Source organism: Vidua macroura, chromosome 4 (genome assembly GCF_024509145.1).
Source record: "Vidua macroura isolate BioBank_ID:100142 chromosome 4, ASM2450914v1, whole genome shotgun sequence".
NCBI lineage: Eukaryota > Metazoa > Chordata > Aves > Passeriformes > Viduidae > Vidua > Vidua macroura.
Window position 1 is genome coordinate 68,446,217 of NC_071574.1, and position 15,135 is coordinate 68,461,351.

Consider the following 15,135-nt stretch of genomic DNA (forward strand, 5'->3'; position numbering starts at 1 on the left):
AAATAAATAACTCCATGGGAAATGTGCTCATGCTGGACTGATGCACTGCCACAAAAGTTCATGTTTTTACACCCAAATGGGTGGCTGACCTCCTGCTGACAGAATGGGCTGTCAACACTCCTCCCTTGAAGAAGAGTCCCCTCTTTGCACTTTGTCTCCTGGTGGTGATAGCCTGAATGGAGATTCCCAGATTAAACCCTGCCTCTTCCATGCGCTGGGGGTCCTGCTTACCCATCACTTCCCTCTTTCAACATCCTCATGGGGGCAATGAATCTTATTCCTGGCCCAAGGAGCATTTGTCAGGGGCTGGGTTGACAGGGAGGTATGTCCTCCTTGGCCATGTTTTTGTGCATGGAATTGTTAATAGCTGAGATGGTTCCTCCAGGTCCTGACAGTGCCCAGAGCAGTGCCTTGCACAAGGGCACTACAGACCTAGAGAGAACTCTTGTGTTTCGCATGTGGAAAAAGACAGCAGAAATGGTAAATTAGGGCCAAACTGAGATGAAATTTATCTCTGCATCATGCCATGTATGCAACTGCAGCCTTACTGAGACTACAAGATTGACTTTCCAGAGTTCCATAGGTACCTCTGAGTACAGGGGCAATGACCAGCAGGATGCCAGGAGGGATCTGCACAGGCCAGGTACACAAATCTCATTGTCTTACATTATAGCTGAGGTCCTTGACTCAAACTTAAACTCTTCCTATATGATTTTAAAAGATCTGAGCTCAGCTATCACACATTTGGGCCCACTGGCAAATTCTCCAAGGTGCTACTCAAACACATGAATGTCTGCCTTTGATTTTTCTGGTCCTGGCTGATTTGTACTTTGCCTTTGTGCATGCATGTAGCACAATGTGGAAGGGCCAAAAGTACCAGCACCCTCTGAATACCTTCCTGGATGTTTGGAGGTCTCATTGCCTTGAGAAAGAGGGGCACTGCCATTCAGGTGAATGGTTTCAGCTCCTGACTCTGGGAATCTGAGCCATCGTCTCCCTGGAGTATAGTGAAAATAAACCAATTATTTAAGAGTAAATTCCTCCTGCAGGTGTTTGTTTGGTCTTCAGCACTATCTTCTGTCTCAGGGATGTGCAGGGAGCTGCACAGAGAGCAGCCATGCAGGACACAGCTTTCTCCATATCTGCATTAGCAAAGAGGAGGCAAATAAGTTCTCTTGGAGGCAGAGGAAAGTAAGAGCTGTGGGTTTGGTTCCTATCCACTTCTAACCGGGATTATGCTGGCAACTATCAGCCCCATCTTTTGATATTTGGGAAGAAGAAATGGGAAACTGAACAGCAATAGTGGGCTGCTCCTGCATAAACTATTCTGGCAAAATGCCTTTTAATTTCATGTGAGCTGTGCCTGCGAGAAGACGGAAGGATCAAGCTATCATCAAGAAAGATTAGGATTTGGAGCCAGGTTTTGGAAATTGTCTCCTATCTCAGTAATGAATCAGACACCTTAGGTTAAATTCAGATCCTACTGAATAAGCATTTTCTTTTTTTGTGTGTTTACCAGGGCCAGGATTTCATCCCTAACTTCAAATAATTCCAAACACTGCTGTGCCTGGGCTTGGAGCTGGTTACCAATGTTACATCCTAAAATTGTATCTCATTTATATTGTGCTTGTAGGACCTGATTTTGCCCCCCATTATGGGGGTTCCAATGCTGAGTTCAAGATGATGGGACAGTCCTGTTTTTACTCTGCTGTATTACAGAATAGTGATATTTTAAAAGTGATTCTTCTTAATTTTTTATTATTCCTGGTAATTCTAGATTGGAGGCTTGGTTTCATTTACATCAGAAATAGGATCCATTTTCTCTGCCCTGGAAGGAAGACACTCTCAAGAGCTTACTGATATTTGTGTGTTTGACTTTAAGGCAGAAGTTTGTTCCTAATTAATTGAATAAGTGCTTTAATCCCTGGCCTGAGGGCTTCCCATAGAGCATTAGCTGTATTAAGAAGGAAATGGAGTGTAATCCCTTTAATATAAGCACAGGAGAACATGAGAGTCTCACATTTCTGGAAATAGTTTCTTTCCTTCTTGCCTTATTTATTCTAATATTAATTTGCATAAAATGCAGTGAGGACAAAGGGCTTCTCCTCTTTCCTGACACCAGTGCAGAGCTGTCAGCAGCACACAAAACCCTTGCCAGAGCATCCTTGGGCTCCAGTTGCACACTGTTAACAGTGTGCAGAGAGAAATAACTCGTGGAATTCAGCTCATTCCGACAGTGCCTGTGAACACAGGTCTGTGACTGGCTCTCTTCCTGGAGCTGAGATCTCATCTTCCTGCCCCATCACCAGCATTCACTACTATTTGCATCACTGTAGTGGCAGAGAATCTCCTTTCTGAACCAATGGCTGCACTAGACTCGTGTGCAGCTACAGGAATTGGACTCTTGGATGAGATTCAGCTCACAAAACCTGGGTTTCTGGATTTATTTCAGCCCCTGCTATGTACCTGCATTGGTCACATGAATTGTCCTAAATGACCCAGGAGGTCAGGAAGGATCAGCTCAGAGGGAGATGTCCTCCTTGTGTACACCCAAAAATTAGGCAAGATCAGTCTTTTGGTGAAATGCATCCAAACCTGGTCAAGGCTTGGTGTTTTTTAAAGCCTAAACACTGCTCTGTGTGTCCAGTGGGGTGTTCCTCTCTATTCCTGGGACAGAGGACTCCATTTGAGCATCCCCTGCTGCCTCATCAGAGGAAGAGAATGGCAGCATGAAGGGGACAGTTCAGGTGTCCTCAGCCACCCTCTGAGCCCAAATGGAGATCCCTGCCTGCCCTAATTCTGAGTGTTCCCCATCCTTCCATGCAGGGAGGTAAGGATGCTGTTTCCTTCTGCTCAGCACACTCACAAAGTAATGTCCTTTTCTCCTCAGTTTCCCCACCTTTTGCTCACCTCTTTAGCAAGATTTACGGGGGAGGCTTCAAGAGCTCAAAAAGGCCAGGCTTTGTCCCTCTCCTGGCCATGTGTTCCTAGCATGGCTGGCTGCAGCTGAAAAAGTGATAACAGCTCCCCAGCATGGTTGTTGGGTGCCTTTAGCTCCAGGAAACAACACCAATCCCCTCAGGCTCCCCTTCCTCCACCGAGGCCTCCAGGGTTCTGAAGTTCAGTGGTGTCACAATGGAGTTTTCCCTTGACCCTGGAAACACAGTGACCATACAGGCACTGTTGGATCCCATCAGTGATGTTCCATGTTGCAGGAGGGGCCACACCTGTTCACCCTCTGGGTGATTTTGGGGTGGCTGGTGCTGGGATGCCTCCATCTCATCCCTTCTGAGTTCCAACAGACTGCATCCCCTGAGGTGTCCATCTCCTTATGTCCTGGCTGGGTGTATTTTACTTTGCTGAGGTTGGCTGAAATCAGTCGTACTCTGCCAATCTGAGTATTTCAGCCCCATCTGAATGCCCTTCCTCCTGCCAGTAGCCAGCTTCAGGTCTCCAGTTCCCTTATCCCTTGAGGTGGGATGGAGCAGACCTGGTCTGCTGGTTTTTAACTGAGGGATTTTTCTGCTCCAGGTTCCTGGTTCACCATGGAGATAATAAGGGATGCAAAGCCATGGAAGGTGAAGTACACCCAGGACTCTCGTCCTCACTGGTGTTTCAGTAATGGGTTTGGCTGGGCCTGCTGCTCTGGGAAGATAATAGGAACTGGTGACTGTGGAATTCTGCCTCCTGGCCAAAGCCAAACGCTGGTCTGCAAAGCCCAGAGGGGAAAAAGAGTGAAATGTTAGAAAAAAAGGACTGAGAATATAAAATATATCTTTGCCCAAGCTGGGTGGCTATTGGCAAGGCACACGAAGCCCTCCCTAAGGTGCTGTGTGCTCCTGCAGTGTCCCCAGTCACAGGGACATGGCAGTGCAGCACCTGCCAGGGCTGGCCAAGCCACCCCTGTGTGGTGGATGTGTTCGTGTCACAGTGGAGATCACAGTGACACCTGCAATCAGAGCTCACCTCCCCAGCCCTTGCCTTGCATTGATGAGTTATCACGTTTAATGCTTCAGCAGAGAAACAGCTCTGGAGCCAGCCTGAAGGCTCATCTCAGCAGCTTTCCTGGCTCCAGCAGTGCATGCTGAGGGACAAAGCATACAGACAGTGCTCTCTCCCTAAAATCCACCCCCTGTCTCCCGAAATTTGCTCTGCAAGGATTTCTGGTGTTGGTGCAGGTGTCACTGCCTTTATATCTCCTGGCAGAGTTTTCCTCCATAGTTTCTCCAATGGTTTTGCAGAATAAGTATTGACATCAGCCTGCTCTTTAAATATGTGATAAGCACATAGCAAATGTTACTGAAATGGAAGATGGAAGCATCTGCTGATTTAACCTGAGTGATGCTGGACCTCAGCAGCTGATCAAAGTGTTTCGGCAGCTCTGTATTAGTGCTCTGCCTGGGGCCATTTGGGCTCTCAGAGGAGGTTTGAGGAGGGCAGGAGGAAGGAGTTTGTTGCAAGGGAAATCCTGGGGACAAGAAGAGCCCCAGAAACCATTGCCAAAAGAGTGTAGGACCTTCCCAGCCACCCTGCTGGGGCCTTAACTGAGCAAGGAATCACCCTGTTGGACTGGCCCCAGGTGGCCCAGAAGAGCAGCTCATCCTCTCCTGAGCCATGAGGGAGCATTTTGGGTTTCTGTCACCGCGTTTGAAGCCTTCCCCCGAGGCTTATTGGTGCCTTGTGTTTGCTTCTCTCCCTCCCAGCTGCCCGCCGCGCTGGACCAGTACAAGAGCATCTATCGGAAGGACTTCTGCTGGCACGACGATTACCACTCACCCATCCAGGCGCACGTACCGGTACCGTGCTCTTGTCCTGCCTTGGATGCCCAGCCCAGGCTGCCCCATCCCCTCCCGGCTCCGCTGGGGACGGGGCTGGTGCCAGAGGGGCGGCGGGGCTGGCTGCTGCCTGCGGGGCCGTGGTCCCCACGGCTGTGACCCACCAGCGGCTCCCATCACGCCCAAATGCCCTCGGCTTGTGCCCCCGTCCCTCCTGCGGGAAATCCCCCTTGCACCCTCGGGTAAAGCTGTTGGTGGGGAGCGATGCTAATTGCACTCATTAAGTCAGGGCACTAACGACTGCTCGCTGAACCGGTGCCGGAGCCTTGGGCTGCGCCTGTTCCCCGTGGGGCTGGCGGGGTGCGTCAGCCCCAGCCCCGTCCCGGGAGCGCCTTGCGGAGGGGAATTGCGTTTGGGATGGAGATGGCTCCTTGCCCTGACACGGCCTTGAGAAGGGTTCTGTGGTGAAGCTTTTTTTTTTTTTTTTTTTTTTTTTTTTTTTTTTTTTTTTTTTTTTTCCCCTAATCTCTCGCAGTGCGAGCGACCCCCTGAGCTATTTAATCTGATTTGCCTCGCTCCGCCTGCCCTGGCTTAATTGCTTGTGGCAGCCCGGTGGGGACAGCTGCGGTGTGCGCTGGGCCACAGTGGTGGGGGGCATGTTCGGCTGCTGGAGTGCTTTGGGCTCATAGCTCACGATAGAGTGGAAAAAAATGTTGAGGCTGGGGAGGAAAAGGTGGGGACAACAACAGAGAAATCATTGTGTGAGTGTGCCCACCGAGGCAGAGGGGCTGTCTGTGGGCACCGCTGCCATCTCTGCCCCAGCAGCAGCCTGGGGAGCTCCTCTCCTCTCCTCTCCTCTCCTCTCCTCTCCTCTCCTCTCCTCTCCTCTCCTCTCCTCTCCTCTCCTCTCCTCTCCTCTCCTCTCCTCTCCTCTCCTCTCCTCTCCTCTCCTCTCCTCTCCTCTCCTCTCCTCTCCTCTCCTCTCCTCTCCTCTCCTCTCCTCTCCTCTCCTCTCCTCTCCTCTCCTCTCCTCTCCTCTCCTCTCCTCTCCTCTCCTCTCCTCTCCTCTCCTCTCCTCTCCTCTCCTCTCCTCTCCTCTCCTCTCCTCTCCTCTCCTCTCCTCTCCTCTCCTCTCCTCTCCTCTCCTCTCCTCTCCTCTCCTCTCCTCTCCTCTCCTCTCCTCTCCTCTCCTCTCCTCTCCTCTCCTCTCCTCTCCTCTCCTCTCCTCTCCTCTCCTCTCCTCTCCTCTCCTCTCCTCTCCTCTCCTCTCCTCTCCTCTCCTCTCCTCTCCTCTCCTCTCCTCTCCTCTCCTCTCCTCTCCTCTCCTCTCCTCTCCTCTCCTCTCCTCTCCTCTCCTCTCCTCTCCTCTCCTCTCCTCTCCTCTCCTCTCCTCTCCTCTCCTCTCCTCTCCTCTCCTCTCCTCTCCTCTCCTCTCCTCTCCTCTCCTCTCCTCTCCTCTCCTCTCCTCTCCTCTCCTCTCCTCTCCTCTCCTCTCCTCTCCTCTCCTCTCCTCTCCTCTCCTCTCTCCTGCTGTTCCCGGCGCTGGCCAGGGCTTCCCGGGCAGCCTCAGCCTTAGGTGGCTGCTCCAGTTCCAGGATCCCGGCTGGCAGGGCAGGGTCTAACCCCTGCCTGCTGGAAAAACCATGCATCTTTGTTTCTTTTTCTTCTTCTTCTTTTTTCTTTTTCTTGTATTTATTTCATTTAAATTTTGTTTTTGGAAGGCTGCACACTTCCTGTGGAGGTGCTGGTGTATCTTGGGAGATAGGAAGGAAGGAAGGAAGCTGTGTCTGATTCTCTTGGGTTGCAGCTCCCTTTGGCTCCTTATTAATTCCCAAGGCCTGCCAAAGAAAGTTGTCCCACTGGGCCATGTGATGATGAGGTACTCGGGAGGCCCAGGTTTCCCTCTTGGCCCTGACAGGATTTGTTCTTTTTTAAGAGGGTAAAACAACTGTGGTGTTTTCATCTGTGAAATTTTGGGCACTCTTCCCAAGGGGAAGGGGAACCCCTTGGGTTAAGGAAGAAAGCACTGGCTGGTGAGCCATCCCTGCCAGGGTCTCCTGGAGGCTCTTGTCCCTCTGGAGATACCTCAGGAGAAGCTCTGGCCATCCTCAGTGGGGGAAGCCCCCAGACACAGGTAGTTCCTGTAGCTCTGCAGCCTCCACCTGCCCTACTGCCAGCCTGGCAAAGGAAAAACATTAGGGGATTGCCCTGGGAACCCTGGAGTTTGAGGGACAAACAGAAACCCACCGAGACCCAAAACAACCACAGACAAACCCTGTGAGGAGGGTCCTTGCTGGCCCAGCAGCCTGGAGTTGCTCACAGCAGGAGAATCCCTTTCTGAGCCCCTAAAAAGCATCTGCAGAGGCTAGAGGCAGCAGCCACCCCAGGATCCTCTTTAGCCTTTCCCTGACATGAACCCTGGAGCCATTCCCTCTCCCACTGCTTTTGCCAGGGCTGCTTCCCTCCCTCCCTCCCTCCCACTGCCCAGCCAGGGCCCAGCAGAGTCCCAAGCTGTGAGATGGGCAGACAGAGGAAGCTGGAAGTTCCTGTACTTCAGTGAGAGCACAGAGCTGCTCTGTGGCCCTGTATCCCCAGGGATGCTGAGCTGGGGATGCAGGGGCTGAGCCCAGGCTTTGCTGTGGGTGGCTGCTGGACGATGCTTTAGCAGCTGCCCCCCAGCTGCTGCCTCTCCATTCACACGGGACCTTTTCCTGCAGACACCTTCATACCCTCCTCTGGAAAACCTACCCAAGTGCTACCTGCCAGAGTTCCAGCCCTCTGACCTGACACCACGGCGGGCGGGGAAGCTGGAGATTCTCGCGGAGCCCATGCACGACCTGTGCTGCTGCTCGCCCCTTCCAGCTCCTGCTCTGACAGATGGAACGGAGGGTAACCCCTGATGGTTCACTGCTGGTGAACAGGCCGTGTCCAGCTGCCTGAGGGACTGTCTGCCTGGGCCTCTGCCAGCCCCCCAGCCCCTGGCCCGTGCTGGCTGGACACACGTGGATGGATTGCAGCATCCTGATGATGCCTCAGTGCTGGGCTGAGCCTGGCGAGGGTTCTCACAGCGCCGTCACCATGAATATGCAGCTCCCAGGCCAGCCCAAAGCATGGGTGTAGGGAGCTGGGGTTTTAGAAACATCTTGGTGCATGAAGAGCCACTTCTAGCAAGGGTCTCTAAGGGTTTTATCTTTACAGCTCTGCTGGGATAGAGGGAGAGGCAGTCAACCCCATGCTGCAGACGTGCAGGGAGGGAAAGGGGCTCTGGTTGGGTGTGAGGGGTTTGGGTGGTTCAAAAAACCCTTCTGCTAAGGGTACCTGTCTGACAGCAAATGAGCTGGTAGCCAGCCCTCAGCCACACCATTGAACAGCTTGCTTGCATGGATTAAAATACTCATGGAAGTCAGGAAAACAAAAGGAGTGGTCACCAAGCATCATTCTGACATGCCCAGCCATCCCAAAACAAAGATTTTTTTTCTGACTTCCTGCTTGAGAGGGAAGAGGGTGTCATTGCTCAGCAGTGCTCCAGAAGCAAGCAGGAGACATGGCCAGGGATGTCCTCTCTGTTCCCTGAGCTGATCTCTCCCAGTGTGGGATGCCTGTGTCTGGATCCTTCAATGATCAGAGGGGAGCAAAGACACAGCCATCTCCTGTAGCTTAAATGCCACCCTGACAATGAACTGAAGTAAACCCTGGTGGGTTTTCCCTCTCCACTCAATAGAAGGAGAGTCTGGACAAGCAGCTCAGACAGATGTGTCTCCATATGGACTTCACTTACATCTGAGGGCTGCAAAGATCTCCTTGCCAAGCCCATCTGAAGCTGTCTTATGCTAAAACTCCAGTGGGCTTTTCCCTTCCTGCTCTCCCCCATGTATCCCAGCAGTGCACTCACACACAGACCTGCTGCTGAGGGTCTCCTTTTAGCACTCCAGGGCAATGTGGAGACAGTGGGCTCTTTCCCCTTGCTTTGCATCAACATAAATCCTTCCCTTACTTGAGTCATGGACCATTAAAATTGATGCCCCTCAGCAAAGTTGATGCACCTTCAGCTGCAAAGCTCTGCTGAAGTGACTGGGTCTGCCCTGATTTTTGCCAGCTGGGACTCCAACTTGCCCTATCCAAAGGGTAGGATTTGGGTGAATAATTGATGGTGATTCCTAATTCACCTTCTTCTCCTCCCGTGTCTCAGGGGCGTTGGTGCCAAGGGAGATGCCATCTGCTAACTTGGTCACCTACCAGCAGTTCGCCCAGGATTTGTACAAGGAAGTGATGTTCAATGCTGATAAATACAAAACCAAGAACCTGAACTCATCTGTTTTAATGCAAGGTCAGTGGATGGAGGCTGTGGAAGCTGCCCCAAGAGAATAACTGGTGACCTTCAGCCTGGTTTTATATTTTTTTAATATAATTCCAGAAGAGACTGAGGAGGGTGAAGGGAAAATGAGTGACACAGGAAGGGTCCACAGATCCCCTGTAATCATCTGCCCATCAGTGGGGAGAAAGCAGGGCAGAGAAAAACAGTTATCTTCTAGAAGAGGTTGGAGTGTTGTAAATGGTGTTTCTTTCACCCCAATATCCAGACTGCCCATCCCATGGACCACAGACCTGCTTGATGTGGTCTCCCTGGAAATAATGTCAGGAGACAGGGGCTGCTGCTGGGTTGCATTAACAGCCTGACACAGCCATGCACGTGTGAGACACCTGTAACCTCAGCCTCAGTGAAAACAACAAAAATACTCTACTAATTACTCACTATAGGAATGTGTCATTTTCAAAATACCCAGAAAATCTGTCTACAGTGGGTGGCTCTTCTTTGTGTGTCCTCCCTGCATGTTTATCCCCAGTTAGATCTGCTTGATCAGAAGGACACACACCGAGCTCTTCACACACAGATAAGACATCTCTGGAGAGTCCGATGGGAGGATGGCACCTCTTCAAACCAGCTCCCACAGGGATTTTGGGGGAAGATATTACAGCAGATGTGATGGTGCTCAATTAGGGGCCTGAATCTCTTCCTTAAGTGGGCCGTGAATCTCTTCCTTGGTTTAGTCTCTGATGAGTGGCAGGATGGAAAAGAAAATAGACAGTGTGGGAAAATTGATACCAGGTGACAAGTCAATATCCAGACAGGAAGATCACAAGATGTCATTTCCAGGTCTGCCTTGTGTGGCTTCCCTCACACAGGCTGTAGAAAATAAGGGCTGAGTAATCTCATCTGAATAACCTTATCTACATCAGGGAAGCAATTCCTCCATTTTCCCTTGGTTAATCCCTTCATCATGGTAACTCCAACAGGAGAGCTGGAAGCACAAAGAGCCGATGGAGCTCAAGGGAAGGGGGAACACTCAGACTGTGCAATATAGGAGACAGAGGTCCAAAAAAAGTCTTTAAATTATTTGGACTCTCTTTCACTAGACTACTCTGACCTTGAGTGGAAAAGTATCTACAAGCAAGATTTCGAGCCCCGGAGAGGAATCCATGCTGGATTATACACAGAGGAGATAAGGCCTTCTCCCGTTTTCCCTGAAGATACCCGCTTCAATGAGTAAGGGAAAAGTGGGATGGGGAGGAGAGGGTGGCTGCTGGGAGTGGGGGACAGACTAGGAGTAGGTCAGGGAGGTTTTGGAGCTGCTTGGAATTAGAAGGTGTTTCTCCAGCGTATTTCTCTTTGTCCATGTTATGCAATGAGCCCAAGGAAATTCCCTCGGGGACAAATCCATTCCTAAAGCCTGATCAGCCTTTTCTTGAAATGTTTTGCAGTGGGGTTCATAGGAGTGGGGAGACAACTCCTGAGACAGCCTCATCCCTGTGGAAAGAAGATCCCCATGGGGCTGGGGCAGGAGGCATGTCTCATAATTTCCATGCCCAGGCTTCCCCTGGGAAAGGGCTCTCTCAAATCAAACAGGGCAGGAACTGTTTGCAACGTGACTCATCTGCACACTATGAACCAAACAGGCATAAACTGCTCCTGAGCTCTCATTTCTCACTGGAAAGGCAATTCCTCCCCGCTGCCTCATGCCCCCCACCTTCCCCGGGCACACATGTATTCCAGCTCTGCATTGCAGATTTTAATCTGTGATCCTGGACTTACATGTGGGGTGGAGACTGCACCTGTGTAATGGCTGGTCCAGGTGGGAGATGGATCCCGATGGCAGCCGTGTGTGCTGCAGCATCTGCCCCGTTCCTGATGGACACAGGCTGTTCCCCCTCTCCCCCATCCCACCTGAATGTGCTTTTGTTTGCTCCACACGGATTCTTGGCTGGCTGGTCGAACACCACAGAAGGGGAAGCAGGTCCCTTGTCCTGGCACACGAAGCACAGGATGGAGATCCTCTCCTTATGCCCTTCTGCATGTTCTCTGCAGGAGCCGCTGGGTTTCTGAGTATGCAGACAGCTACAGCATTTTCCTGAAGAAGCTGGACTGGTCCTCTCCCATCTCTGCGCAATGGCTGCCCTTTGGGAAGGACGCGCGATGGACGCCGCGATGGAAATTGGTCGGTAACTGAGTGGTGCCAAGGTGGCTGAGGTAAGCACCAGGATCATCCATTTTGGCCCTGAGAGCTGGGATTTCAGGGACTGAGGCAGTGGGGAAAGGTATGAACAGTCATGGGACCTGGCACAAGCTACCATGAGACCTGATAGTTCGGCTGCTGGAATGTTCTTCAGGAGGGTTCTCCAGGAGGGTTGGGTGAGATGACCTTCAAAGGTCCCTTCCAACCAAAACCGTTCCATGATTTTCTGGCCTCCTAGAAAGTGATTTTCCAACCAGATCTAATTAGGAGAATATTTTTCACTGTGAGGGTGGTCAGACATTGTCTGGAGACTGGAGAAGGTGGGGGAGTGGCATGGAGATGTTCACTGGGTGACAATGCTGGGTCTGAGGAGCCTCTTCTAGGCTGGCCCTGTTGGACCAGGACACCTACATTATTCCACATTTTTCTGATTTCTTTTAGGATGTGTTACCTATGTTGTTCTGTGATTACAGCTCTTTGGCCCTCCAAGCTGCCTGTGTGATATTGCTCATCAGAGACCCTGAAAGCCTTGGAAACCTTGTCACTACCAAACCCACCATGTCTGTCAGATGTGAAATGTTTGGCAAAGACCTCTTTAAGTGCAAATTATGATTAAAATCTCCCAGGAACCTCAGCTTTTATCATTGTCAGAAAATGTTTTTTTTTTTTTTTTTTTTTTTTTTTTTTTTTTTTTTTTTTGAGGGGGACAATGGAGGTTACAGAGCTAAAATCACTCGGGCAGTTTCAATTTATGTACTTTAACGAAAACTTGATGATAAAACTTTGACTCTCAGCAAGAAGTAGTGTGTGTTAAACAGCATTGTTGGTGTTCATTTACTCTCTAAAACCCTGTACACTTACAGGGAGGGAAATACTCATGCCATCCAGGGCATCTGAGTACCAGCCTTGCAGAGCTCCTTCCCCTCCTTTACATTTAACAGCTTATTCCAGGTTTTGACCATCAATTTCAGCTGATGCTGGGCAAACGGGAATTGAGTTTGCCGTGTCCGTTCGGGATTTTTAGGCTTCTGGAAGGCTCAAGGCTGCTCCCAGCCTGAAGATGGCAATGGAGAGCCGCCGAACCCAGACCTGGAAAGGGCTGACAGCCCTTCTGCTGTGGCTTTAGTGATCTGAATGGGTCTTCTAAATTGATGCCAAAATTATCCCAGAGTAAATGGTGTAGAGAAACCTCTCCCTGACTCCTAAAAGGTATTCCTTTTAAAGGACGTCCTTGCAGTATTGAGGGATAAGCAAGAAATTTTTAACAGATACAGCTAAAATGTCAAAAATAATGAAAAAAAAAATTATTTTGTTCTTAACAGTAATATCAACTATCCTTAGACCTGTTGGTGACAGGACCTGCGTAGACACAGCAGCACACTGGTCCCTGCCCCAAAAAGTTCATCATCCAATTTCTACAGGATTTAGCAAAATGATGTCTGGCAGGGCCAAGCTCCAAGCAGAGGACACAGGGAAGCAGAATGGGCCAGTGTTTCTCAGAGCTGCCCTGGTGTGGGGCATTGCTGACCACAGCTCATGCAGCATTTGGGATTTCCACTGTAGCTAAGTGTACTGGACTGGTGTCAATTTTGGAGGACAGAAACAATGAAACTACCTTTAACTTAAACAAAAGGGAAACATACTTGCTCAGATCAGAGGGGAGACAGAGTTTGACTTCTTTGAGGAAAATGAGACCATGAGAATTGAGATGTTCTTAAGGGAAATGTGTGCTTTTATGCCACTTAAGATTAACCCTGTGGCCTTACTGATAACTTTCTCTTATTAAAAAAAAAAACATTTTCTTGCCTCCTTATGCTGGAGTTGGGCTCCCCAAACTCATTCCCACTCTGCTGTGCTGTGTTTTGCTGCACAGATGGAGGCTGTGTCTAGGTAAGTTCTCAGAGCACATATACAAGGTAATACTGCTAGGAAAAAGCATATTGCTAAATTTTAATCACAACCATGGTGGAAAAAAAATGGCTGGATAAGAATCTTGGGTTTGTGCTATACCCTGTCAGGAGCACTAATGAGGATATTTGATCAGGCAGATGGATGCTGGGTTTGCTAATGGGGTCCTTAAGTTTGTGCCAGGGAGAAGGAAGGAAGCTGCTGATGCTGGAGATAAATGTCCTTCCTGGTTTTTCTAGCAGCATCCTTGCTCAGGTACTTCTCAGATTTGGACACCAGGCTTAGAGATGCAGCTTTTGAAAGTTCAGCCCCCACAAAGGATCCAGCCTGTTGCAGCCTCATCTCCTGCCATTCCTCTTCCCATAATTTTCTTTCAAACCTTTGTTTCTCCAGCCCTCATTGCCCCTTCCAAATCTGGGTCTGTGTGTCATAGCAGTGATTGCTGTTAGTGCTTTTCCCCCATCCCAGCTCCCTGGAAATGGAAATTGTGATGGTCCCAAGGTGGTTCAAACACACCAAAAGGCTCTCACACCTCCCCAGCAGTCACTGCTGCATGCAGGGGGCATTCAGGCTGCGTGCAAACATATCCAGATGGCAGAAGGGAGCAGACACAGAATCAGGTTTTCAATTTTCATTTCATTTTCAAAATGCATCCAAGGCTTTTCAGTGGATGGATCCTGTTCATGTGAGTGACACAGGGTTAACACTGAAGAGCACTGGGGTCAAAAAGAGGTGAGAAACTCTAGATAATATTGGCTTTACTTGAACACCATCCATTTCCAGTCCATTTTTTGCAGCAGCAAGATGACACCAGCCATGAGCTCAACAGGGTTCAAAAAGGGATGCAATCAGCTTGTGCAGAAGTAACAAAATCCAAGAGAAAACCCCTGGAACAACACAGAGAAACAAGCTGGGCACGAGTCAGGAAGTGGCTGGTGGAGATTAGGAGATGTTTTCCAGGATCTTGTTGCCTCTTTACTGCTATGGTTAAGCCATAGGCAAATTTCTTCAGCGTATTTGGTGGTTCTCTGTGTCCAAAACAGAGTAACATCACTGGATGGAGGCTGCTCTGATCTGGGGAGAACTCACTGGAGCCATGAGAAGGACAATCAGTGTTCCCTGTCAGGACACTTGGTCCCGTCACAAGAAGCACAACCCAGTGAATGTAAAATTTGCAGCTTCCCCCCCTCAATGTACAACTTCAGAAAAAACAGATTTTTAGTAAGGCTGAAGTGATGCTTTTTACCTGAATGCCTTAGTGCCATCTCCTGGGTAGAAGGGGAAATTCTCACTTTGGAAGTGGAACTGAACTCCCTTGGCTGTTCAGCCATTAGAATACTGACTGGCATCAGGATCCCACACTCTGCCTGGTCCTGCTGAGCTGCTAAGGAATTGTCTTCCTTGGGATTCATAATGGAGATGTCTGTTCAGGGAAAAGGATGCTCTGGGTTCATCCCTCATCTTCATCACGAATATTGAAATAGCATTTTCCATCTTTAATTTTGTCTTTTCTATTTCTCAGCATGGAAACACTGACTGAACTCTAAATTTACTTCATGCATCCTTTATGGAAAAATTAATTCAAAATTATCATGGATTAATCCACTGATGACTTTTTCTACTTTGAGTCTTTCTAGAACTCTCCACAAATTATCTCACTGTACATCAGAGGTACAAAACACCCTTATTGAATGGCTAAATGAATTTCACAGTGCTGAAAGACAGGTTAAATATGTCTGTGGTCATTCTGGCCACCACTACGGAGCATCTACTTCACCAAGGAATAATTGAACCCTCAAATGTGTTTGATGCTGCCTGCACCTTGCATGGGAACAGGCAGAAATCCCACAAAGGCTTCCTTGGAAGAGCCTGCTTGGGAAGAACTGGTGATTTGTGTCGTAACAGGCACAAATTTTCAGAGGTGTTTTTACAAATGTAAT

General features: G+C 49.6%; 1 protein-coding gene across 5 annotated transcripts; it reads left to right on the plus strand.

Moving 5' to 3' along the window:
* Positions 1–3,188: 3,188 nt before the first annotated feature.
* On the plus strand, positions 3,189–11,921 carry LOC128806259 (uncharacterized). Of its 5 annotated transcripts, none has more exons than XM_053975684.1 (8): positions 3,228–3,317; positions 3,532–3,578; positions 4,704–4,796; positions 7,493–7,664; positions 8,965–9,102; positions 10,191–10,320; positions 11,140–11,301; positions 11,761–11,921. In XM_053975684.1, exons 2-7 carry the CDS (start codon positions 3,546–3,548, stop codon positions 11,279–11,281), a joined length of 708 nt encoding a protein of 235 aa, XP_053831659.1. In that variant the 5' UTR covers positions 3,228–3,317; positions 3,532–3,545; the 3' UTR covers positions 11,282–11,301; positions 11,761–11,921. The 5 variants fall into 5 exon arrangements, with proteins under 5 accessions (XP_053831657.1, XP_053831656.1, XP_053831659.1 ...); XM_053975683.1 differs by having other exon boundaries at positions 3,283–3,344; XM_053975685.1 differs by lacking the exon at positions 3,228–3,317 and adding an exon at positions 3,381–3,449.
* Positions 11,922–15,135: the final 3,214 nt, after the last annotated feature.

Excerpts from the sequence above, each read along its gene's own strand:
- LOC128806259 (XM_053975682.1), top strand. The coding sequence starts at position 3,207 with ATGTTGCAGGAGGGGCCACACCTGTTCACCCTCTGGGTGATTTTGGGG. Across the intron at positions 9,103-10,190 it reads CTCATCTGTTTTAATGCAAG|ACTACTCTGACCTTGAGTGG; the intron begins GTCAGTGGATGG and ends CTCTTTCACTAG. Across the intron at positions 10,321-11,139 it reads GAAGATACCCGCTTCAATGA|GAGCCGCTGGGTTTCTGAGT; the intron begins GTAAGGGAAAAG and ends TGTTCTCTGCAG.